The sequence below is a fragment of the Cricetulus griseus genome (genome assembly GCF_003668045.3).
Source record: "Cricetulus griseus strain 17A/GY chromosome 1 unlocalized genomic scaffold, alternate assembly CriGri-PICRH-1.0 chr1_0, whole genome shotgun sequence".
Lineage (NCBI taxonomy): Eukaryota > Metazoa > Chordata > Mammalia > Rodentia > Cricetidae > Cricetulus > Cricetulus griseus.
Window position 1 is genome coordinate 5,838,964 of NW_023276806.1, and position 26,068 is coordinate 5,865,031.

At 45.5% G+C, this 26,068-nt stretch overlaps 1 protein-coding gene across 1 annotated transcript in view; it reads left to right on the forward strand.

Moving 5' to 3' along the window:
* Positions 1-19,531: 19,531 nt before the first annotated feature.
* St6galnac3 (ST6 N-acetylgalactosaminide alpha-2,6-sialyltransferase 3) overlaps positions 19,532-26,068 on the forward strand; it is a 311,302-nt gene continuing 304,765 nt past the window's right edge. The window contains exon 1 of the mRNA XM_035450658.1: positions 19,532-19,676. Coding sequence (XP_035306549.1) covers positions 19,532-19,676 — 145 coding nt within the window. The remainder of the gene's footprint in view (positions 19,677-26,068) is intronic.

Sequence of the window (26,068 nt, forward strand, 5' to 3'; positions counted from 1 at the left end):
GTGGAGCTGGGTGGGGAATTATCTAAATATCCAGTCTTAATGCATGTGGGTAAATTTGGCTGTGCTTCCCTTGAGAGGATGTGCCTGGTGGTTTGTCTCCCGTTCCCTGTGCATGCCCGTTGCTGCCCTTGTCTTGTAGACATTTTGGAAGCTTGTCACTAAGTCTCTGACTATTTCCTGTCCTTTGTGTTCAGTGGCAGTCTGTTACATGGCCCAGAGGTGAGAGTGCAAACTTATCACAGAAATCTTGGAGCATGTATCAAAGTTAAAAGTAGGAAAAAGGCCAGCTATAAATACTAACATTCAAAGTAGACATAGTGCATATTTTCGTATCCTTTGATTACTGGAAAATGAAGCTAACTCAGGGAGTATTGCTCAGCTGTTATCTCTGAATAATGAAAACTCTTAAACAAACAGATTGCTCCAATATGTGTGTATAAGTACGCTATGTATGTGGCTGCATGTGTGTGTGCACATATGTGTATTTGTGTGTATACATGTGTATGTACATGTGTGTATGCATGTTCACACATATATTAACAAGTTTTCTATCCTAATATTAAGCTCTGAATTTATTCCAGTTCATCTTAAAATTTGAAAATTAGAAACTTCCATTTTGCCTGCTTACCAACACATTCCTGTGCCAAGGACTTGAGTAATTCCCTGTGGACCCGTCAGGAAGTTGGCCAGAGTAGCCTGGCCTTCTTCCCTGAGTTGCCCCGAGCTCCCGCAGTCTCCAGTCACTCAGGCAGTTAGTTCAGTTCGCCCTGCGTCAGCCTTCGCTCCCACTTCTCATCATTCCCCATCAGGAACCCGACAGTCAGCATTTCCCAGCATTGAGTGGGCCACGGGAGAATGCCATTTCTGCAGCCCAAGCCTCTTCAATCAGCAGAAGAGTGTCAGCCAGTCTCTAGTCTGAATTTATTTCCTTTTCATATCATTCTGACATTATTTTTAAAATGCTAGCCCCAGCCCTCTCCACCTGATTTCCAATCTTGGGAGGAAACAGTCGATGCAAACACAGGTGTTTTAAAGGGATGTCGGTGGCGGAGGCCCCTCTTGCAGGGCACTTTGTGGGCATTTTCTGACAAACCCCCGTGATTTGAGTTTCTAGTAAAGCCGTTCGCCCACACTTTGGTACTGTGATAACAGAAGCCCTCAGGTTCAGTGAACGTCAAGCTTCATCCTGGGGTGATGCAGCCATGGCCGAAGGCCATCACTTCCCTGAAAAGCTCCCTCCCCTAGGCCACAGCCTTAGAGCCAATAGCTCTGTTGTGTGGAGTAGAGCTACAGGCAAGTCTGTCAAGTGTAATCCTCACTTCTCAGCCTGTGACAGGTGTTCCCTTCTAGGATGTTCCTTGCTCAAAGGCACCCAAGGAAAGACTCATTGAGTAGCTTCACTATACTGAGATACAATTTGAATCAGAAGGTTGGCTCTTAGCCTCTGTGTTCATGAAAGCTTGCTTCATAGAGGTGGGCTAGTCTGGAAATTTCTTTGGTAGAGGCTTTTTTTTTTCTGTGCAGCAGATTGGAATCTTGTATCTATTTGTGCAGATTTGCTGAAAATTGAAACCACACTGTGTGTGTGTGTGTGTGTGTGTGTGTGTGTGTGTGTGTGTGTGTGTGTGTCAGTGTATATATACAGTGTATACATTCCAAGTGTGTGCATATACATGGAAGCCAGATTTCTCTGGATATCATCCAGCTCAGTATTTTGTCTTGTTTGATGCTTGTTGAGTCAACAAGGCTGGCTGGACCATGAACCATAGGGATGTGCAGGTTTCCCTCTCCCCAGCCCTGGTGTTGCAACACACCCAACTTTTGAAGTGGTTTCTAGGGATCTAACTCAAGTCTTTATGCAAGCACTTTATGTCTGAGCTTTCTCTCCAGCCTCAGGAAATAGCCTGTTTTATTGTTTTGAACTATTCATTCTTATTTTATTGCCACTAGCCTTCCCAAATGGTAGGAAATTCAACCCCAGTCTTTTGTGGCACACTGACCTCTGCTATTAGCAATGTGCAGACTTTTGGTCCTTGCTCATTTATCCCCAGTCACCACCACACCCTGACCATCTTGATGTCTTGCCTCAGGGTGCTGTCTGGATAACACTTGCATATTTTCCCCACTCTTCTGACCATAAAAATGTTTTTTTCCTGCTTTTGTTTTGAGTAAGCATGGCCCTCAGTTTTAATGTTGAAATTTCCTTTTTTTAAAAAAAGATTTATATATTTATTATGTATATAGTGTTCTGCCTTCACACCAGAAGAGGGCACCAGATCTCATTATGGATGGTTGTGAGCCATCAAGTGGTTGTTTGGAATTGAACTCAGGACCTCTGGAAGGAACAGGTAGTGCTCTTAACCTCTGAGCCATCTCTCCAGCCCCGGAGTTTTCCTCTTGACTTTGTTCGACTCTAAGAACTTTGCTTTCAGCATTTATGCATTTGAGATAGTGAAGTGATCATCTGTGTATCTGAGTGGTAGTGGGGCTTGGCACTGGCTCCATTCGGCAATCAGCCTCCGCCATGTTTTGCTGGCTGTCGCATGACACTGAAATTTCTTTCCTCATGAGGGTATCTAGCTGACATTTCCAGGCTTTATATTCATATATAATATCCTCCATAAGCAGAGAGATCAACTCCTGTTGAACCATTTTTAATATCTACTTCCTTCAGTGATCAGTGTGGCCCATCAAAATTATCTTTAGGACTTATTTCTTATGTGCAAAGCTAATTGCTTTTTTGGTTCTAACTCTGTCATGGATTTTTGCTTGGTTTTGTTTTGGGTGGTGGATAATGCATAGAATATACTTAATGTTGAAACTTGGCAAATGACAGAGATGTCTTCAGGTCACCGGGAAAGCATCAACAATGTTGAGACAATTTATGACCATATTTTAAAAAATATAGTAGGGTCCTATCCCTACCACACAGGTCACTTAGAGACACACATGCACATATGTTTATAAGCATGCATGCTACACATACATATACACCATGCACATGTGTACATGTCTTTAATTGATTGCCATTAAGGAGGCGTTTATTTTAATATGAGCAGGCATTGCCTAAATGTTGCATCATGACATCTCTCTCTGTCCCCTCCCAGCAGAGTCCCCCACATCATCATGACATCTCTGTCCCCTCCCAGCAGACTCCCCCACACCACATGACATCTCTGTCCCCTCCCAGCAGAGTCCCCCACACCACATGACATCTCTGTCCCCTCCCAGCAGAGTCCCCCACACCACATGACATCTCTGTCCCCTCCCAGCAGAGTCCCCCACACCACATGACATCTCTGTCCCCTCCCAGCAGAGTCCCCCACACCACGCGGCCTCCTGGCCCCAGTGTCAGCATCACACAGCCCTTAGCTTCTGCAACTTCCTAGTTCTTCAATGACACATTGGTCATGTTTGGCCCTTGGCTGTTATACATAACTCTGTATCTGCTTGAAAAATTCTAATATTTCACAGAATTGCATTAAATTATACATTTGTGGAAGAACTGATATATTCATAGCACTATGGTATTGAGGTTTTCTACCTGTGTGTATCAACGTCTGCCTACTTGGGCCTTTAGTTTGTTGTTATCGGTGAGATTCTTCAGCCACAGCTTAGCTCATGGCTGGCGTCCCTTTTAAATGGATGTCTGTGTTTACAGGATCAGGAACTTTGCTACCTGCTTCCTTTTACTTTCTGAGGAGGTGCAATCCCTGAGAATGACAGAATTTATATACCTGTTTGAAAGGGAACAAGAGAAAGAACACCAATGCAATCTTAAATTTGATTCATGCAGGTTTTTTTTTTTAAGATTTTATTTATTTATTATGTATACAGTTATCTGCATGCATGCTTGCACACCAGAAGAGGGCACCAGATCTCATTACAGATGGTTGTGAGCCACCATGTGGTTGCTGGGAATTGAACTCGGGTCCTCTGGAAGAGCAGTCAGTGCTCTTAACCTCTGAGCCATCTCTCCAGCGCTGATTCATGTAGTTTTAATAATATGCCTGCATGGTGTTGATGAACCGCCTTTTGCGTTAGCTGCTTTTTTGTTTGTGTTTTTGAAACAGGGTTTCTCTGTGTAGCTCTGGCTGTCCTGGAACTCACTCTTGTAGACCAGGCTGGCCTCAAACTCAGAGACCCACCTGTGTCTGCCTCCTGAGTGCTGCGATTAAAGGCGTGCAGCACCACACCATCCAGGTTACTTTTCCTGTTCTAATGAAAGGAAACCAGTGGTCATCAAAGTCTCAAAGTCACAAAGCTAATTTGTATGGCGAATCAGGATTTAGAGCCAGCTGTGTTACACTGCAGCGGGGGTCTGGCCCTCGGGCTGACCTTGCCTTGGGTGAGAAGTGTTCGGCAGTTTTGAACGCTAGGATACAGCTATGGAGGACGGTCTGTCCTGGACCCCTGTATGTCTGTCCACCTACCTCCACAGTCAGCAGGGGCTTGATCACTGCTGCTGCCTGAGGAGGACATGCAGGCCTCAGGGAGGGGATTGTGCCTAGCAGAGGCACAGGTAGTCCACATAACCACCATGCGTCACCTAGGCTGCATTCTGGTGCACACAGTGTTACAGGGAACGGAGAGGCCAGGCAGCAGCCTGTGTGGCATGGGCTTAATTTCCCTTAAGCAGGCAGTGATGGAGAGCTCTTCTTCCAGGAGAAGCTCATGCCTGTGAATGGTCTCCTCGGTGAGTTCATTGTTCTGTGCTGAGCCCAGCCCTCCTCCACGAAAGAATGGCCGCAGCAAAGCACCCTCCATCTGTGATGCTCACGGGTGGAACCTGCCGGAAGGGCTCTCTTGCTATCATGCACTTCCCAACAGGCCTGTGGAGCTCGGGGGTGGCAGCGGGTGCTGTTTTAGAGGAGTTGGGAGAGAGGAACCTTTGGGGAAAGAGCTGATTGGCATTCTTACAGGCTTGTCAGAGCAGTGACCGTGACAAAGGGAGCGCAGCATGCATGCTGGGGTCAGAGTCGTGGTGTCCAGGGTGCTGTGTGCTGGTGGCCATCCCAGACACGGCATGCTTTCTCCCTTCTTCCTTCTGTGCTTTGTGCCACCAGCACCCCTCTTTCCTGTCCCCCAACACCCCCATCACTGTGTTTCACAACAGTGACCCTCTAGGTCAGAATTTGAGAGCGGGTTGGTAAGGTGACTCCCCGAATACAGGTTCTCACCGCCAAGCCTCATTATCTGAGTTTAATCTCCAGGGCCCACATGGTGGAAGAAGAGAGCAGACTCCTGAAGGCATCATGTTGTACTCCACGCACATATTGTGACAAGTGATGGCCCGTCCATTGACATGTGTGTACACGTGTGTGTTTGCATGTGCTAGCGGGTTGAAAATACTTTAGACTTCTCTTTACTTATTTCATTAGCTGAGAATCCATTGCTAATGAAGCAAAGGGATCCTGGAGACCACAGATCTCACCTGTCTCCATTTGCACCATGGAACCAGTCCATCCTCTCCGGTTCCGATCGATAGGTCATGTTCCTTGCACAGTGATTTCAGATTTTCTTTCTTAGGGTGAATAAACAACTACTGCACCATTTAAAGAGCTAAGTCTGCCCCTGCTGTGGGCCAGGGCGAGGACCATGGCCTTTGGTTACATCCTGTTGTGATGACCACAGGTAGAACATTGAGTAGGCTAACCATGAGCGTGGCAGGGGCTGGTTGTAGCCGTTTCTATTGTTACTAATGTTATCTGCATGGTGTGGCATGGAGGTCAGGCTCTCCTCTGTTACAGTAAATCTTTTCGCCAAAAGCCACCCGAGCCCTAGTGCCATGTGGGCACTTTCCACCAGCTGCCTGAGTTCTGCCTGCCGAGTTAGGGCCCCAAATAATACACAGAGACTTGTATTAGGTACAAATGCTGCTTGGCCAATGACTAAGATTCTTCATCTGCTAACTCAGTCTTAACTATCATAAATCTATATATTTTATAAGACTTATCTTATAGAGGATGCCTTCAATTGGCGTCCTTATCCCAGGATCACATGGTGACTCTGGAGGAAGAGAGAAGGGGCCCACTTCCTTCTTCCCTTGTTTATGAGTCTCTCTCCTATGTCACTTCCTGCCTGGATCACCACTTCTTTACTACATTTCCCAGAATCCTCTTTGACTCCTAGTCCTGTCTAACTTGTTGTCTCATTGGCCAAACAGTATTTTATTCAACAATCAATAAGATGATTGTACAATCAATTGTTGATTGTACAATCAACAATCAATAAGATGAATGTACAGAAGTACATTCCCCATCACTCCTCTGATTGTGTGGTCAGCCACTTGGTTCTGTCTCAGCCTCCTGTGTCTATAATATGGGTTCAGGGACACCTGTTGGCATGCTGATTGCAGAGATGGATGGGGTTACATGTGTGTGTCTATAATATGGGTTCAGAGACACCTGTTGGCATGTCGATCGTAGAGGTGGGTAAGGTTACATGTCAGGGTATCTGCTTACTGAGAACTCCTTGCTCCTCATTAGGGGCTCCCATCACCAATGATGTGTTGGTATTTATTTGTCAGCTGGGCCTTTATTTAATGTTGGCCTTGGTTAGGGTCTCATCTAAGCAATTGATAACTTGGATGCACTACTACCAAATAAACCTTTGGGAATTTACTGTCATTATCCTGCTCTGCAGAGACATGAGCCAAATTGGTTTAATACCATGCTTGAAGCCACATGAGTCAGTAGCAGAACACTACTAACTAATGCTTGTAGGCAGATTCTTTGGAATGAGAGGATGATATCATTGCCTTGGATACTGCCTTGACATCCATATAGATTTTTCTCTTGAATCTGCAGACTTTTGGTCTTTGAGGCAGTTGCAGGACAAAACAATCTTATACAAACGCACACTTAATTATCAGTTCATTTTCTGTGTTAATATAGTAAAGCGGTGAGTAAATGGTAGAAAATATATTCTCCTCTGGTTCCAGGTTGCATGATGTGTGGGATTGTGGTTCTGGTTGCTTGTCAATTGTGAAGCTGGCCAGAGCTGCCTGCAGCCTGCAGGGATAGGCTGTAGCCTGTGCATACAGCAGTCTGCTTGTATTCCTCCCGTGTGCAGACTACACACAGTGTTTGAAAACACACAGATGGGAATTCACATGGGGCCAAGAGCCCCGGGAAACGGGTTGAAAAATGAAACATGGGTGACAGACAGTGCTGTTGTGTTTAATGAGAATGCTTGAGGCAGATGCAGAGAGAAATGTGTATCAAGCTTGGTATGACTGTCCCTTAGGCTGCGTCTTGGACTGACTTTTCAGATATTTGGTCCTTGGGAAGGTCCACACCTGACTTTGCTGCAGTCTACTGCCTACCTAGGAGTTTTCAAGGGAAAGATGATTCGCGTGGGAGGGATTTGTTGACTTTTTGCAGCGCTGTTAGGCATAACGAGAAGAAAGGGGAGGGAGGGGTGTCTAATGAGGTGACACCAGTGTCAAGTGCTGCCTGGTGGGCATGTGTCTGTGTGCACGTGTGAGTGAGTGTGTGCGCAGCTGGTGAGCAGTGCTGCCCAAGTATCTTCAGGTAGGGGTGGAGGAGAAGAGAGAGTAACATAGACAGGGAGGATGTGGAAATAGGAAGGGTGAGAGCCCAGCACTCCTTCCAGAGTCAAAGCCTTCAGACCAGTGACGTTCGGTGATTAAAAGCCACTCACAATGGCTCAGGGGGAGGAGTCTCCTCCCCCACATGGAAGGAGCACTGACCATACCAGCTCCGGCTCCGTTCATCTCCTTCCCAGTGTGCTGCCTTGGGGAGCTGATTGTCTCAAGGTTGGTGGCAAATCTCAAGGGCCGAAGGGAAGGGGAAGAGAGGCCGCCAGACAGTCTGCACCCCGCCCATCCCCGTAAAAGAAATGATGTCATAGACTCGAAAACTGTCATTAAATGACACTTAAGGGGTTCTGTCAACATTTTCTAAGTCAAACATTTAAAACCAGGGCATCATTTTTATTGCACTTTATTTATTTATTTATTTATTTATTTATTTATTTATTTATTTGTGTGTGTATTTGTGCTTCTATGTGTGTGCTTGCATGTGCTCGTGTGTGCATGTGTGTGCACGTGTGTGTATGTGTGTGTGTGTGGGCACAGGCGTGTGCACATGCACCACGGTGCCCTATGGAGGTCAGAGGACAGATGATGTTAGGTCAGCTGTGGTTCTCTTCTTCCACCAGTTGGGTCCTGAAGATTCAGCTCAGGTCATCAGATGTGGTGGCATGATCTGTTACCCCTGAGCCATCTTATTGGTCTTCTCACTAGTACTCTCTACTCAGTATCTTGTCTTCCTTGACTCCTGGGTGGAAAGAAGAGGGAGCAGAAACAGCGAGCCAGTGTTTGCTTCTGTGTACTAATGACAGGTGGCTGTCTTCTCGGGTCCTGGGGTATTCCAATGTTTGGAAATCGCATAGGTTGCACCTAACTTACAGACTTCTCATGACCGAATGCAAGAGCTTTGTGAGCATGCTGTTAGGCAGCTGATCTCCTTGTCACCCATCCCCTCTGTGCCCTTGCTTGTTGGAAGATGAGAATTTGATGACTGGTCCAGACCAAGGGGAAGGTGGGGAACTAGGTTCCATATCCAGGGGATGCTGAAAGGGTGTGGCAATGTTATTCAGTTTATGATTCTATCTTTTTTCCTCCAGATTTGGATAAGGTGAGTTGTTCACAAGTGTCTGAGACCAGAAGGACATTAGAAGGCATTTGTACAAAGATATCAGCAATGATCAGAGAAGGAAATCCATTAGCAAATAAAAGCAAGCAGGAAGGGTCTGGCTGTAAGAAAAACCCACAGAAGGAAGGTATGGGGCCAGATGCTGTCGAATAATCTTCCCAAGCAAGAAGTCACCTTTCAAGGCTTCATTGCACAGTTTTTACTTCTACTGGGACCAAAGGAAACAGATAAGAGAGCTACAGAATTTATTTGTTTTTCTAAGTGTTAATAAGAAACAAATAACATTTTTGGTTCAATTAACAACATTAAGATAAATTTTATATACTGTCTTCCTGGGAATTATACCATTTACAAGCATTGCTGATAGTGAGGAAAGTCAATTTCGTTTCATTTTATTTCCTAGGGAGATAGCAAAAGTTTGGGGACTTGAGGGAGAGAACTTTTTAATTAGGACTGTTGAAGAAACAAGTTGAAGAACCAAATATCAAACCTAGATTCCATCCTTTGAGGTTACCGTCTGGATGATGGTTGGAGTCATTGTTAAAGATGTTGTAGTCAAAGGTGGTCAAGTTTCATTGCCTGGACTCAATGCCGTGTGCTACCATTCTGCCAGTCTTCCCAGAAGACAGGTCAGCTTTGTCACCTATAAGACACCAGCGCATCCTTAGAGGTTGATGGGGGTATGGCTATTGTCCTATTAGCGAGCTAGTGTAGGTTTGTTGATGAGCAGGGAGGTGGCCATGCCATTTTCCTACCATTCCCAGGAAGTTCTCCAGGAAGACAGAAAACAGGAAAAATTAAAGATCACCAGAGTCAGTTCTGCCCCTCCACCTGCATCCCGGGTCAGCTCTCACATGGACCAGAGCTGGTCACAGGGAGAATTCCTTTTGCCTTATCTGGATTTAAAACACACAGATCGCACACTTACCTTGTGTCTATCCTGAAGCCTCTAACCACAGGCTTAGACCACAAAAACACAGTATAAGGACAAGACGCAGCCCCACTGCCCTGTGAGCCAAGAAAGAGCACATGGGAAAGAAAGCATTAAACCTTAGAGAGAGACAGAGACTGTGACAGAGACTGGAAAGAGACACAGAGACACAGAAGTAGACAGGGACACACAAAGATAGAGAGACAAAGAGACAGTGTGTTAATGTGGTGAAAAACTGATACGAAATTCATAAAGTTAAGATAATTTTTAATAGATAAATGCCAGCCAACAGCAAGCCAGCGCGTGCCAAAGCAGCAAGGCGTCACGTCACTCTGACATCACCTTGACCACACCCTGACGGGCATGGTCGGGCACACCTGTAGCCAGTCCTTAGGAGGCATGGTTATGGTATTTCTCTACAGTGTGTGAGAGAGAAGACAGAAAGACAGAGAGATAGAGTGGAAGGAAGAGAGAGATAGAGATAGAGAGAGAGAGAGAGAAACTGAGATTTACATGGGAAACATAACAGGCCTGCCTTGTATTCATAACCATTTTAAGGTTCCACAAAAAGTATTCTAATTTAAAATACTTTTAAGTGAGGAGAAATAAATGAGCTAATTATCATTATAATACTAAATACACAACAATGGAATTAGCCTGGGTTACTCTTGCCTTATACCCAAACTAAGTGTGCTTTAAGATTTTTTTAATTCAGTAGTAGAAAGGCCCCATGGTAGCAGAAGTACCCAGGCCCTATACAGTATTCATGGGATTCTGCCTAAATGAATGGCAACCAGAAAGGCATAGACAAACTCAAATAAGGACAAAGAGACTCCACAATGTGCTGAGGGAGTCAACACATTGACAGGAAGGTGCAGGCAGAGTGAGAGAGTGAGGTGCCAGGTGACCAAGGCATGCATACACCCTAGAGAACCAGGCACACACACACACACACACACACACACACACACACACACACACACACACACACACACACACACACACCCCTACCCCTGTTCATATACCTGACAGAGCAGAGTGGCAGAGACAGCCAAACAGACTGGATGGACAGACAGATACAGGCAAGGTGTCCAGGGGATTTTCTGCTGGGAAGGGGGCAGTTACCTAGTTGTTTTCTTCCTCCCAGATCACTTGTATCTTAGCCCCCAGGCCTGAGTGTCTGATCTCTATGAACCTTGGAGGAAAGTGTGAGGGGAGAGAGTGAGGCCTCCCAGCTTGCAGATGGTGGAGGCTGAGAGGGAGGGGCAGCAACTTTAACACTCCCCTGTGCTGAATGAGCTGCCATGATTTAGCCCCACAACCCCCATTGCCACTAAACACCTCAGCTCTCACTCCTGGCTCAGGGCTTTAGTTAAGTAGCTGGGAACTGTAAAGTCAAAGCTGCTTTTGGGGAAATAGACCTGTTGCCTCACACCTGTTTCCCCAGCAATCACAAGACTGAGGCAGGAGGATAACGATGAGTTTAGGATCATTTTAAAGTTCATTCATTTTCTGTCCCAAACCAACTTTTTATAAGAATAGAAGAAATTAACATTTCTGTGGAACCATAAAATGGTTCTGAGTCACATGTTCCAAAGTAGCCTGGGTTACACAGTGAGACCTGTCCCAACAAACAAGCTAACTAACTACTAACTAGCTAACCTGCTCACATACCCAGACAAGAACAGCAAAAGGATACAGGGTGAGACTGTCCTAACAGTAAACTAACAAACTCAACCATACAAGAACAACATAAAACTGTTTGGAGGTTGGAGAGATGGCTCTGTGGACTCTCTGCTCTCACAGAGGACCTGGTTGGGTTCCCAGCACGCACGTGATGGGTCACAACCATCTGTAATTCTACTTCAGGGGATCCAGTGCACTCTTCCGGCCTCTGTAAATACCAGGCACACACATGGCTGATGGGGGAGGTCCTTCTGTGTATATATTTGTCTTATTGGTTGATGAATAAAGCACTGTTGGCCAATAGGGAAGCAAGATAGGTGGGACTAGGAGTTGAGGAGGATTCTGGGAAATGTAGTAAGGAAGTCACCATGTGATCCCAGGAAGAGAGGACACATGCTGCTGGCATCCTCGACAAGTCTTTATAAAATATATAGATTAGTGGTTATGGTTGATACTTAAGACAGAGCTAGCAAGTAAGAAATCCTAGTCCTTGGCCAGCAGCATTGTAACTAATATTAATCTCTGTGTGTTATTTGAATGCTCTAAAGTGCAGAACTCAGGCGGCTGGTGGAAAGAGTTATCTTTACACATGGCACATAGACATATATGCAGACAAAACACTCAAAATAAAAAGAAATATTTTTAAAAGTTGGTTTGTTGAAGTTATAATTTTAATAGAAAGTAGAATTAATCTTGGATAGGTTTTCTACAGCAATATAGAGAAGTTTAGGTGGAAACGAATTAATTTTATAGAAGCCAGTTTGGAAACAGGAAGTGAGTGAACCAGAACCCTAGGATGGGGATCTTGAGTTTGGGTTCAGCAGCACAGTGGGACCACTGGATCCCAAACATTTTATTAATTAATTGGAAGTCACCCAGCTCCTTTTCACATTTATTATAGAGTTCTGGATGGGCGGAGTGGACATGGTTTATAAGAGCCCTGGAATGATACACTCTGTTCAAAATGCCCTCCGAGAGACTCGGAGAAATGGAATAATTCACACTTGAAAGCAACTGTACTTCAGTCTACTCTGAATTCTGCTCTTCAAGTCTTGCCAGAGATGGTTGTAGGAAGAAATCAATAATAATTTTGAAAGCAGAAATCATTAACCTAGTGTTGCCTCGGCCTTGCTGGGGTTCAAGGCTGGAGCGGAAGCTGTGGATACTGGGGTTTTGTGAACACACTGCCAACCTCAAGGCCATGTTCTGCCCACACATCCTGTCTGTGGCAGCAGAAGTATTTTTTAGGCAAAGTGAGTTTTTATTTTGCGCAAGCTGTCACAGTGTGCACCTGCCTATGAAGTTAGTCATAGCTGCCGCTGGCATCATCGTGAAGGTGACCTGTGCAATTAGAACATAAGGGTGGTTGGAGCTGTTGATCATTCTCCCTTACAGCATTGCAAGTTGCTTTCCCTCTGTGGGCGTCAGAGACGTGTGGAGTGGTGTGCTCTTCCTGTCATGAATAGAGCCCTGCTCACTGCAGCTTGTTCCTTGACACTCCAAACCAGCAATTATTTCTGGATGGTTCTAGAAGGTTCGAGGCGCTCATAGGTTAGAAGGTGCATAGCTCACCTAGCTTCTGATAGCCACAGGTAAAGAGTGACTCTACCATTGTTAGCCCGAGTTTACAGATATTCCCAAAGCAGGTGTGCTCAACGGCCTTTGTGTGGCAATAACATGACAGCATGGCCTTCACTGGGTATATGAAGGTGTGAGGCTTAAAACTGAGGGTGGCGTGTGGAACCAGCCTTCTCAATTTAAGGTGTTCACATGTTGTCCACAGCTAAGGAACTTAAGCATAATCACAAGTCAGTCCTTGGGGTTGGAGTGTTCTTCTGAGCAGCACACACAGGGACAATGTCTGCTAACCCTTCTTTCCTGGCCTCATGTATTTTTGCAAAGCACAGCACAGCTGACAGCACTGTTCCCTAAACCATATTCAATCATGACAGCTTTTGCAGGAGAATACTCTATTAATCCTATTGTACAGATGGAGAAATGGAGGCAGAAAGAAAACAAGGATGCTGTCCAAGCTGTGACTTTTCTCCCCCTTGGCTGCCCCAGAGAGAAGCAGCCTTTTTGCCTGGGGATCAGTTACCATGACTCCCTGGTGAACTGACGGTGGCCTCTTTTGATTACCTGCTGTTGGAATAAGATTACTATACACGGGATAGAGGTGACATAGGCTAATTTTATTGGGGAGAAGTCACTTACATGAGAAACCGATAACCCAGGGTCAGTGCTCTAAGCATCCAATCTCAGCTGTCCTCAGAGAGAGAGAGAGAGAGAGAGAGAGAGAGAGAGAGAGAGAGAGAGAGAGAGAGAGAGAGAGAGAGAGAGAGCCTGTCTCCTTGTCAGGCCTAAATCCCACAAGCACCTGTGGCCATGCCCAAATGGTCAGCACCACAGGTACCTAGTAAGATCTTTCCCTACAATCCACATCTTGATTTGCTATGTTTTGACTTCAGGTATCACTGTCTAGAGCAGTGGTTCTCAACCATCCAGATGCTGCTACCCTTTAACACAGTTCCTCACTTTGTGGTGACCCCCAGACATAAAGTAACTGTAATTTTGCTACTGTCATGAATTGTAATGCAAATATCTCACATGCGAGATATCTGATGTACAATCCCAGAGAAAGGGGTCACAACCCATTTGCTGAAAAATACTGGGCTACAAGATTGGAGGAGGGAAATCATGTGTGAAGATTGTTGTGGAAATGTGACACTGAAATATTGATGGTTTTATTGATTCTGATGTTATAGCCATGATAATCTTTTGCTTTGAAATCCAATGAGCCAAATCATGTCTGTAATGAATACTATGCGCTCTCAGCATTATGTTTTAACATACATGTCCTAAACAGTAAACCACATTGGATGCCATTCCCCCAAACATGGCATCCATATGGGGAGTCATTAACTGTTGGGCTCTGAGGAAAGTACCTAGATTGTCTCATCCAAGGAACTTGTAGTTTATACACGGGAATGGCATCTATACATGGGAACAGTGTCTATACATGGGCATAGCATCTGTACACGGGTGTAACATCTATACACAGGCATAGCATTGGTACATTGAGATGGCATCTCTACATAGCAATGGCATCTACACACAGGAATCCATCTGTACATGGGTGTAACTTCTACACACAGGCATGGCATCTCTGCATTGGTATAGCATCTCTGCATAGGACTCCTTCCTGTGTGCTGCAAAGAGGTTCTGAAGAGTGGTGCTCTTGTCACTTTTGCAGAAGCACAGATAAGGGTAGAATGTCTGGCTGGGTGCCGGGGGTCTCTAAGAGAAGGCAGGCAGGATATAGGCGTGCCCAGCTTGAGGGTCTTCAATCTAAGAGGTCTCACATGGGGAGAAGTCAGTAAGCAAGATCCAGGGCATTTGAGCAAAGACACCAGGCAGAGTCAGGGAGGAGAGCACTTCTTTCAGAGTGCAGACCATGAGATTGCGAAGGTAACAGGTGACCCGGGCTCACTACAGGAATCAGAAAAACAAACGTGCATTGGGCTCACATGGAATGTGAAGGTGTGCACCTTAAAACCAATCCGAGTGTGGCGCGTGGAGCCAGCCCTGTCACTCTGTAAAGTGTGTCTCAAGCTGCTGTACGTTTTCATCTTGTCTAAGAAGCTTTTTTTTCAGTGTCACAAACTCCAATAAAGGCAGGTTTATTCTTTCTTCTCTTCATGTTCCTGAAGTCTGTGTTTACAGGACCCCGAGCTACATGCACTCTGCTGTGTTACCTCCAGGCTTACCTGCATTTGTTGCAAACACTACCAAAAGCTGACAGTTCCATTTGCTATAGATTCCATTGATCTCTCTCTGTGTGAGGCCAGATACTCCTCTCAAGCATTCTAGACACATTCCCCACCCCTGGCCGGCAGCATAGGGCACTGGCCATGAGCACAGGGGGAAAGTCAGAGTTTTTGTCTGAGGGGGGCAGCTCTGACTTCACTCAGGGAGTGCCCTGGCTCACCTCCTTTTGAAGTGTAAATATGTTAATTCAGGTAGAAGGCTTTAAGTAGGACCTGATTAGGAGTGTTAAATGTTCTCAGCAGGGGTGGTTGTGGGGTGGGTGATAACACCCCAAAGAGGGAAAGATTTTAAATTTAACATATGGTATGACTAGGAAAACCATTACCTAAAAAGGCTGTTTCTTTACTTACCACTGAGGCAGGAGGACACAGTGACTGGAAATGATGGGACAGAACTAACTGCATTAAATCACAGTCAGCTAAGCAATGACAGGTCCCCTACAGAGATGTCAACCTTGCACATTGGGCCCCAACAATCAACTGGGAACTTAGGTATTTACCACAGGCATGTTGGGGGGCTATCCTCGTTAGCTTTCACTGTCACTTTATATAGATTCTGGTCACCTGAGAGGGGACACTGGATTGAGAGACTGCCCAGATCAGACCTGGTCTCTGGGCACGTCTGTGGAGGACTGTCTTGGTTACTGATTGGTGCAGGAGGACCTAATCCACCGGGGATGGCACCGCTCCCTGAGAGGTGGGCCTGGGCCATCTGCGAAAGCTGATGGAACAAGTCCTGTTGCTCCATGGTTTCTGTTTCAAGTTCCTGTCTGGTGGAGCCCTTGACTGCTGCACTCTGACCCGGAAGTGTAATCCAAGGGAACTTTTTCCTTCCCTAAGTTTCTTTTGGTCCCAGTGTTTTCTCACAGCAACTGTCTGAAACCAAGCAGATTCATCATGGAGGCCAGCAAGTCCTCCTCCTGTTCCTCTGGGCAGCCAATGAGGAGGGGCGGGACATCTTTCCTTGAAGTCAGTGGTGGTGGCCGAGCAGAGCTGAGGCAGGGATCAGGCGTTTGCCTGTCTTGTCCAAAGGGACGTGTTGTTTGAGGTGTGAATGTGCATGTCCACCATGGTAGTTCAGTTGTCCAGGGTGGTTTCCCACATGTTTCTCACACTGTCTCCAATGTAAAACAGTGATACCTTTTTAGGAAACCTAGGAAGGCCCGAGACCTAGGAAAGATGCATTACTTTAGTGGGGTGCATTATTGCAAACCTCTAATCCCAAGGTGGGTGGAGTAGGGTATCAGGAGTGGCTACCATCAGCTAGGCAGTGAGTTCGTGGTCAGCCTAGACTACATGAGACCCTGTTTTAAGGAAACAAAACTGAAAACTAAAATAAACAAAACTCCAAGGCCCACCAAATGAAGAAAATTCATTATTTGCAAGGAAATTGTAATGTGAATGATAAAAAGTTTCTCTTTGAACAGCACTCCCAGGCGTGTCTCCTAGTGTCCATTCCTCCCAAGGGTTAACCACTGTGGACATGGTTTCTATCCTAAACCCTTTCCTACCTATTTATATATAGGTAAATCTGGAAAAAGAAAAAAAATCTGACAAAAATATCCAATATTATTTGGTGGATTTTTTGATAACCACAAAAATATATTGTATATAACTTTGTACTCCAAGGGCTCAACCTCCGTCCCTTTCTTCTTTTCATCTAATACTATGCTTTAAAAATTACTCTGTAAGAAGACACATGGGGCCACATTATTCCGGTAGACGGCGACAGCATGTGGAGTGAAGGTCCTGCTGTTTTTAGCGTTTTCTGGTAGAAAATTGTGTTTGTTGCCATTTTGTGTTCGACCCGCCCGCCGCTTTAGGGTGCAGATGTTTCTGCAGTTGCCATCTGTGAACCACAGATCTTGTAGTAAAGGAAACTGAGACCCAAAGGTATGACGATGGTGGCACTACCATACCAGGTTCAGCATTGGGACCAAGGTCATTTTGGCCCCATCGTGTTTGTGGATTTTTCTTCCCTCGTCTTCCACGGTTACGTTCATACATAAGGTTGGGTTGCTTGTGACTGACAATGTATTTCCCTCCCAGTCTTAACATCCCAGGGCAACCAGGTATGGCTGCTTCTTGTATCACTTGCAATGATTTCATTAGTGAGTATGCATGTCTAAAAGGAAGAGAGGGAGGGGAGGAAGTGAAGGAGGCAGGCTATTTCACGAGGTAGATAATCCAGAGTGACAGTGACTTGAGGAGGGTGGAATCTCAGGACACCTGACCCAACCTAATTACCACACAGCTGTGGTCTAGCAGCACTGTTTTCCTTTCCATGACTAAGATGCAAAAGGTCGGGCTGAGAAAGACCAGCAGGACACTGCTTGAATTATTAAGAAGGGCTTAGGGGGGTCGACTGATGACCTGGCTTGTCTTGAGCAGGAAAGGCAATGGATGGTCTGAGTGATCTCCATCTTTGAAAATAAAAGCAATTCCTGGAGCCTACTGAAACTTTAAACCTTCAGAGCTTCTTTTTTGATGAGTCCTGTTGAATATTTTACGATGGTGTGTTAAAATAGTTTCTTAATTAAAATCCCTAGCTCAACAGAACTCTAGGTTGATCTGGGATTGCAGTGCGCCAGCCGAAGGGCACACTGGGCCCTGTGGCAGGAACCGTGACAGAGTGGTTGCTGGCCAAGGCATGAAGCCTGGCTGACTCTTTGGCTCTCAGTGCCCCTGGCCCAGCCAGGGTGCTCCCTGGGAACCAATTAGCAGCTTGGAAATAGCATCCTGGTGTGTTGCAAGCAGTGCGTTAAAGAGGACTAACAGACATGAAAGAAGCAGTGGGGAGAGTGGTTTGGATCCTGAAGGAGCAGGTTGCTTGTCAGACATCTGAGGGGCTGAAACAAAGTCAGTGGCTGCTCCTCAAGCCTCCTGCCGGTGCCACTGCAATGGCTGAGCTCGGCAGGAGCACAGAACCAACCGGAGAGGAAAATGGGAGGATGTAGTTGTTATTCCCGTGTTCTGCCTCTCATTTAATACAGCCTTTTAAAATGGATTTCATGAAAAGGAAGGGCATCATTAATTTTCAAGTCTGCAGGAAAATGAAAGACAATCTGCTGATTAGTGGGATGCAATCTGTGCCTGGAACGCCTTCAGTAATGTGTGAATGTCACATAATATAACACTTGTAATGATGAGACCCGGAGATAGAGGAAGATAGGATGGATCCTGTGTTCTCCCCTAGACGAGTGGACACCTCATCTCATTAATAATCTCTCTCGGGTGTGCAGCCTCACATTGAACAAGCTCTGCTGTTGGTTGAGATTTGCCGCCCAAAGACTTATCGGTCTCACGGCAGAAACCACACAGTGCTATTTTGAAATCCCTCCAAGGTAGTTCTTTACACTGTTATTCATTATACTAGTTATTAAGCTTTACCTGTGCCGGTCATGAGCTGTCTTGGGAACTTGCTATTCTGAAGCAAGTGTTAAAAGTGGGTATTGGGCCAGTGAGATGGCTCCGTGGGTAACGATGACTGCTGCTCCCCCTGAAAGCTTGAGTTTCAGGGCCAGACCCCCGTGACTTCACACATGTACCGTGGCATTTGCATGCACGTGCAAGCACACCTTAATCCCAGCACTTTGGAGGCAGAGGCAGATGGATCGCTGTGAGTTCGAGGCCAGCCTGGTCTCCAGAGCGAGTGCCAGGATAGGCTCCAAAGCTACAGAGAGAAACCCTGTCTTGAAAGACAAAAAAAAAAAAAAAAAAAAAAAAAAAAAAAAAAAAAAAAAAGAGGTGGTTTCTGATCGTTTTGCATCTCATATGAAGTCCCAGCACTCACAAACATGACTCCAGTTATTCGTCAGCAATGTTGGGGCAGCATAATAGGAAGTGATCAGTGACAGAAACAGTGGGAAGAAGCCCTGTGAAAGCTTAGCTGCACGAGTCACAGAACAAGTAAGCACAGCTCTTCCTGTGACCAAACCCTGCAATGCGGTGCCGACATTAGGTTTCCTTTAGGAAGATTGCCTTGCTATACAGTTTCTAAAGGAAGTTCTCTGCTACACCTTGAGCTTACAACATAGAATTAAAGTTGGAACGAGATGATCAACTCACCCCAAACAAATTAAGCCATCAGTAAACATTCTCAACGTTTGCCCTAATACCCACAGCTAAGTGTAGTCTGAACCCCTCTTCAAGGAAACTCCTCTTTGCAACAGACAGAGAGCACTGCAGAAGACTACAACCAATCAAAATGCAGCATTGTGGAGCCCAGTCCCAAAGGATGCAGCTACAACGCACTCCTGCTCCTAAGGCTCAGCGACCCTTATGGAAGAGCCAGTAGAATGGCTGTGAGAGCCAGAGGATCAGGGAGTTGGCTTTCAGACTGGGTCCTAGGGACGCCCACAAAGTCTCACCAACACCCAACACGAGTGCTCAAATGTTGGCTGAACATGGATGACATCAGTAGACATGCCAAATGCCTTTTCAATGGACAGCGCTCTTTCCACTGGGCCGTGCCTTCTGCAGCTTTGCTCAACAGAGTTGGGTACCAGGAAAATGTGAATACTCTGTTAGATGCCATCAGCTTCTCCCACAGTAGGACAACAAGCATCTGTCATAAATCAGTAGGCCAGTGCAAATTCCCAGATGGGGCCCAGAAGTGATTCCAAAGAACATCAGATAAGTTAAACATCTTTACTGATTCTGTACACACAGAAACTGAGTCTAAAAAGCCTATGGCATACTGTGACTTAATTGAAGATCCCAGACTAGAACCAAGGTCGAATGGCATCTGAGATACATTCTTCCCTCCACATCAGCACTGCCAGTCTTCAGGCATTTCCAGGCCAGTGAAGAAACTCCTAAACACTTTGCAGAGACCTCACTTTACCCTGCTAGGTTCTTTTCCTCACACTTTAAGCACCTATGCATCGTGTGTGTGGTATAGTGATAGGTTACAGTTCTGCCAATTATGTCACCTACGTTGACAATACTTATGAAGGTTGTGATCTGAGGAGAAAACAAACGCAGTAGCCTTGATTTTCCTGTAAGACCTTCAGGAAAATCCCATTTGTGTCTAAACCTGCAGCTCTCACACACAACGGGGTGCTGCTGGTCAGCAGGTGAGTCAGTGTCAGGGCCTGAGCAGGGAGGGTGTGCACCAGCGAGGACCGAGGCTTTTACTTTATGCCATCAGAGAGCAGCAGGAGAAACAGGATGGTTTCTTGCTCCGTGCAGACTTTCTACAGGAAGGCAGATTGGTTCCTCCTGCAGGCGGGTCTGCAGGCACGTGTGTGGTCTTGCAGTGTGCTCACCATGGAAGCTCTGTTTTGACGGACAGCTGTAGGTTTGTTCAATGGAAAGAAAATAGTTCTTCTGCTAAGCACCCTTCAGTCAAAGTTCCTAAGTACATACAAATGTACTGCTTCTAACAGTATTTTCAAAAAGTTCTTTTTCTCAAATTTCCGAATCCCAGAACCCAGCGAGGCTTTCTCTCCAGTAGGTGTTGTTATTGGTTGGAATAGAAACAGTTGGTTTTCAAAGTTATAGTGTACTGAGGGAACGTCTCCCTTGGTGTCTTCTTCTAACTTACCTTTAATAAGAGAGTCTGTTGTTGCTCTTTGTTTTTGTTTGTTTTTTTTTTTAATCTTTGAAATCTAATGTTTCATAGGAATTATTTGCAGGGAAAATGCAAACCTCAGTATCGCTTAACTGTGGTCCGACAGAGGACTATCATCTTGCACTTGTAATCAAAAACTAAATTGAACATAGTAGCAGGCTTCCAGAGAAGGAGAGCATTAGATTTGATTAGATTGGCTCTAACCTGCCTGGAATAAACCCGTCGGCCTCCTGTGATTTCAGTGTTTACAGCGGTTCTGTCTTTTACATGCTTCCACTATTGTTCTGGGCAGTAAAAGGTAGCCAAGCAGGGAAAAAAACACTCATAAATGTCAGAAAAGAGGACTTTTCTTGTCTGTACTTCAAGGGCTTTGAAAGTCAGGTTCAGCCCACTTACAGGAATCGGCACGGTGTCCTGTGGGAGCAGGTTGTGCTTGGTGTACTTAGCCGTATAATTTATGTGAAGTTAATGCACTTTTCTGTCATCCTAGGAAGACAAGATGTCCTGGGAAAGGAGTCCCCTTGTTTCATATCCTTTGTTCACTTTGTGGACTATAATATAATCCAGATTTCTATAACTTGTGCTGAGCAACTCAAACTTGTCCAGAACTGATCCAGTTCTGGGCACTGTCGTCTCCAGGCTCCTCTTGCTGTGATTTTTGGGTCCCCTCTCGGGCAGTGACTCTAGTGCAAGCTACAGAAGATTTCTCTTGAGTTTTCTGCATACCAGCAAGAGTTCTATTCCTCTTTTGGAGGTCTCTGTTGAGGTGTTTGCCTTTGTGATAGACTTTATTTCTTTCCCGCCAGGGAGCCTGAGCAATTATAGTTTAAGACTACCAAAAATAGGTATGTTCTTTGATATCAAAGAGCTTCTTGAAGATATTTCAAACTCGAGAGACTCAGATTGCATTTCTAGGTGCTACTAGCATGGCCCTTTGTAGTTGAAAGACTCTCCGGATGTTCCTCTAAGTATGTTATTCTTTATTTGATGACCCTGACCTTCAGTGCCTCTACATGAAGTGAAAGGTAGGTACTTGTGTCTCCCTCTCCCTGCATTTTCCAACCTCACCCCTGCTCGATCTTGTCTTGGTGGACATAAATTGTGTGCAACCAGATGAAGGAATCGCAGGTGGCACTGAAAGGAATATTGTTGGATTGAGCCCACTGTGTGCTAGATATTACTGACACACACACTCAGACATACACACTGACACTCAAACACATGGTGTGCTCACACACAGAGTGACAAACACAAATTTATCTCTACCATTCTGAGCTTTCTTCCGTACTGGGTCTGAGAACTAAATTATCAAAAGATAGATCAACAGGGGAAATCATATAAATTGATTTCATTCAAGTGTTAGGTGGCCCAGGAGCCTTCATGAGACTGTGGCCTGGAGACCGAGTCAAAGGCTTATATACTAATTGGGCAAAGGTCAGTAAGTTGTGAGCAGGCAAACAATTCCAATGGGAGGCTAGATCAGAGCAACTTTAACAAGACGTGTGTATAGTCCTCACAGTCTCCACTTCTCATTCCTGATAAAAATGTTACTTTTTTTTAAAAGTTAAGACAGGGGTTCTTCATATGGCCCTTGTGTAAGAATGTCTTCTCCCGTTTCTTACAAACTGCTAGAAGGCCATTTGGTTTTCTCGTCGACACTGCTCGTAGGTGCCTTCACCCGCAGATTCCTCTCATGGTGAAGGATCGAGTTTGTGATTGCTGTGCTCCTGACCCTTCTCTGCATTACTTCACCGATAATTGCAGAAGCTGCCGGTTGCTCTCCTCACTCCCCACGCTGAGCTTAGAGAAGGGTGGCATGTTTGCCTAGAGGATGAACCCTGCTCTCTCTAACACACGTGGCAAGTTACCAGGTTTATCCTGAGACAGATAGGATTCAATAAAGGGGAAAGCATATAAAATCTTTGGGAAAGTATATGTGCCTGGCTGGGGTGGAGTGGGGCGGGGCAGGGCAGGGTCCGGGTTCCATACAGTGACATGATTTGAGAATGCCTTTCTCCTAGATGGCACACGCTGAGAATTCTTTTTCTTTCTAAGAGCATTGTGAGCCAGTGAGGACTGGCTGTCTAACCCTTCCCTGAACTTACGTTTTGCCTTCTGAACGTGGACGTTCAGGCGGAGACATTTCCATGCTGTCATTCTGCCTACCCTTCATTTCCAGAGCTGTCTGTGCCTCAACTTCCAGTCTTATTGTCTGAAACCCAAATGCCCATGACAGCATTCTGAGGAATGACGAATTGTGGATGTGTGATCAGGAGATGCCTCTGGAGGGTCTGGGGACAGGGTTGTTCGAAACAATGTCTGCTTTGCATGAGACTCAGAGTGTGGATTCACCAGAACCCACATAAATAAAGAGCCAGGCCGGGGCGGGGGGGGGGGCATTCCAGTGCTGGGGAGGTGGAGACAGAATGGTCCAGCATGGGGTTCACTGGCCACCTAGCATTGCTGAATTCGTGAGCTCCAGGCTCAGTGAGGGATTTTGTCTCAGAAACTAAGGTGCAGAGTATTGAAGAAAGCATCTGGTATTGACCTCTGGCTTCTACTTTCAAGTCTGCACACACATACCTAGACACATACAACTGAACGTGTGTGTGTGTGTGTGTGTGTGTGTGTGTGTGTGTGTGTGTGTACACCACTCACACATCTACACATGTAGAGATGCCTGTAGAGTACTAGCAAGGCATGATAGAAGTTCAGGCACAGACAGTTCCAGCCTGTGTACGATCTCACACTTCCATCAGCTTTCTTATTTTGGAAAAGTAAGTTGAACTTAGACCCTCTGTCTTTTGTGGTGTCTTCAGAGGCATGGATAGTGATACAGTGGATCTCTCACTTCAGGTAAAGGCATTCGACAGTGTGCAGATTGGTGGGAAACACCAATCTCTATCCTCAGGTTTTGTTATGAAATTACACTGATTGCACACGTCACCGTCCTCATCACTGTGAGCAAATGCCTGTAGGAGTCAACTTAAAGGAAGGAGAGGCTTACTGACTGCCAGTGTGACGTGCCTTCTTTGTGCTGGGAGGTCACAGTGGCAGGGTCACTTGGCAGCTGGTCATTTCACACCTGCAGTGAGGAAGCAGAGGGAGATGGGAGCTCTGCACTTTGTGTTCGGAGTGAGCTCCCAGCCATGCCAGCCTCCAGGGAGGATGGATCTTCCCTTCTTGGTTAAATCTTTCAGACACACCAGGAGATATGTTGTGATTCTAAATCCAGGCAAGTTGACATTAAAGATTCACTCTCCAAGTGACATTTGAGGGCAGTGGGCTCTGGGGAAAACCATTAGGTGTAGTGGACTGTGAACATCAGGTGGCATTTGTATGGAAATTAAGAGTAGATACACTGCAGACTCCTGGGAGGTTTTGTCACAGTTAGTGAGACAGGGTGAGGGCTCTCCTTATCTCCAAGTTTATAGCTGAGAAGTGAGATAGGAGCATGGATTAGTCCAGTGTGACGCTGGTATTAGAGTCTAGTTTCCCATCCGAATGGTCTTTTCTTCCCACTGTGGTGCCTCTTGAAAATGAGGAGAACATAACATTCACTATGCAGTATGTCTCAATTTCTCCTCAGAGTAACCACAAAGGGAAAATTATTATCTTCATTTAACTTATTGATTCACCCACAGTTCTTCCAATATGTACCAAAAATGAGTTAACTGGGAATGGGGTACAGAATACAGTCTTTTTCTTCCAAGGATTATTTAGACATGGTAATTTGTGGGGCTAGGAGATTTGTGACCAAATATAGGATAATTTATCCTTGAGTAATACTGTGAAGACAGCTGTTTAGACAAGTCTTGTTGGAATCAGATGCTTTGCAGTGCAAACACAGTAAATGCTCAGTTAATGTCAGCGAATGACATGGCACCAGACTAGAGTCATTTCAAAGAAAGAAATGAAGTTTTAAGTCCAGAGAAATACTTTTGGCATTCAAGAAGTGGAGGCAGGAAGATCGATATGCTTTTGTGGTCACTATGGTCTGCATAGTGAGTTCTAGGACAGCCTGGACCACAGAGTAAAATCCTGGCTCAAAATAAAAGTGAGTAAGGGATGGATGGATGGATGGATGGATGGATGGATGGATGGATGGATGGATGGATGGATGGATGGATGGATGGATGGATGGATGGATGGATGGATGGATGGATGGATGGATGGATGGATGGATGGATGGATGGATGGATGGATGGATGGATGGATGGATGGATGGAAATAAACAAGCAGTAAGTTCCTCTGAAACAGACTTGTGTAGAAACAGACTTGTGTGAAAACTACAAACTAAGGTGGCGTGTTTTCCATCTATGAATTTTAAATGCAACTGCTCTGAATGCAAAAAAAATTTTTCCACAGCAGCATGATGCTTAAAATTCCAAATTTACGGAGCATTTACAATTTCAGATTACTGGATTTGAATATTCCACTCTGGGGGGGGGTGTATATGTACATACAGAAAGAAAATCTTTCAAAAATCTGAAGCCTTTCTGGTTCCGGCAAGTCCAAGAAGAAGTGCTCATGCCATGGCCAGGCCAAGAGCAGAGGCAGGGCTGTGGCAAGCTTTCTGTGGCTGAAAAACCACAGATCTGGCAAGACTGAGAGGTGATGCTGGAGAAACTGTCAGAGGTCAGGCCACACAGGGGCTCTTGTATCCTGCTCAAGTCTGTGCTTTTCCATGTAGAGTCTCCTTTCATTTGAAGACAAGGTGACAGGCTGAGAATTGAAGGGCCTGAGATAATACATCACGGTTTGTCAAGTTCCTTTTTACACTGAAAGATGGGCTCTATTAAAACCTTTTCCCCCAGAATTCCAAGAAATGATAGATATCGAGCCAGAATCCTTAATATTGGCAGAAGGCATGATTTCTAGTGAAATACTCCACCAGGAGGTGTCTAACCCACAAGAGGAGCATGAGAGATTGGGATGGCCCAGGTCACTTAGACCGAGCCACCCTGGGTTAAATCTCTTTGATGACAGGGCTAGTCCCAAAGCCACAGGGACAGAGAGTGAAACACTGGAGGCTCTCCTTGAAAGTTGGCATAAATATTTGATGAGGTCTGCCTCCCTGTGGTGGGGCCATCTCAGCCAGGAGCCGTGTCTGGGGACCCTCGGCAGAACGATTTGTTTTCTCGAGCTTTGCTTTATGTCCTGGAGGTACAGTCTAAATGCTCTTAAACTATTTTGATTTTTGAGTCCTCACAAAAGTCTTCTTTCTTTCACAGTAATTCAATGTAAAAGGCAATAAAAATGATATATTCAGAAGTATTCAGGACCGCTCTCAGTGCCACGCGGGAATAAACTATCCTGCCGCCTGCTCATCCCATGGGACAGAGCAGTGCTGCTCACATCCAGGAAA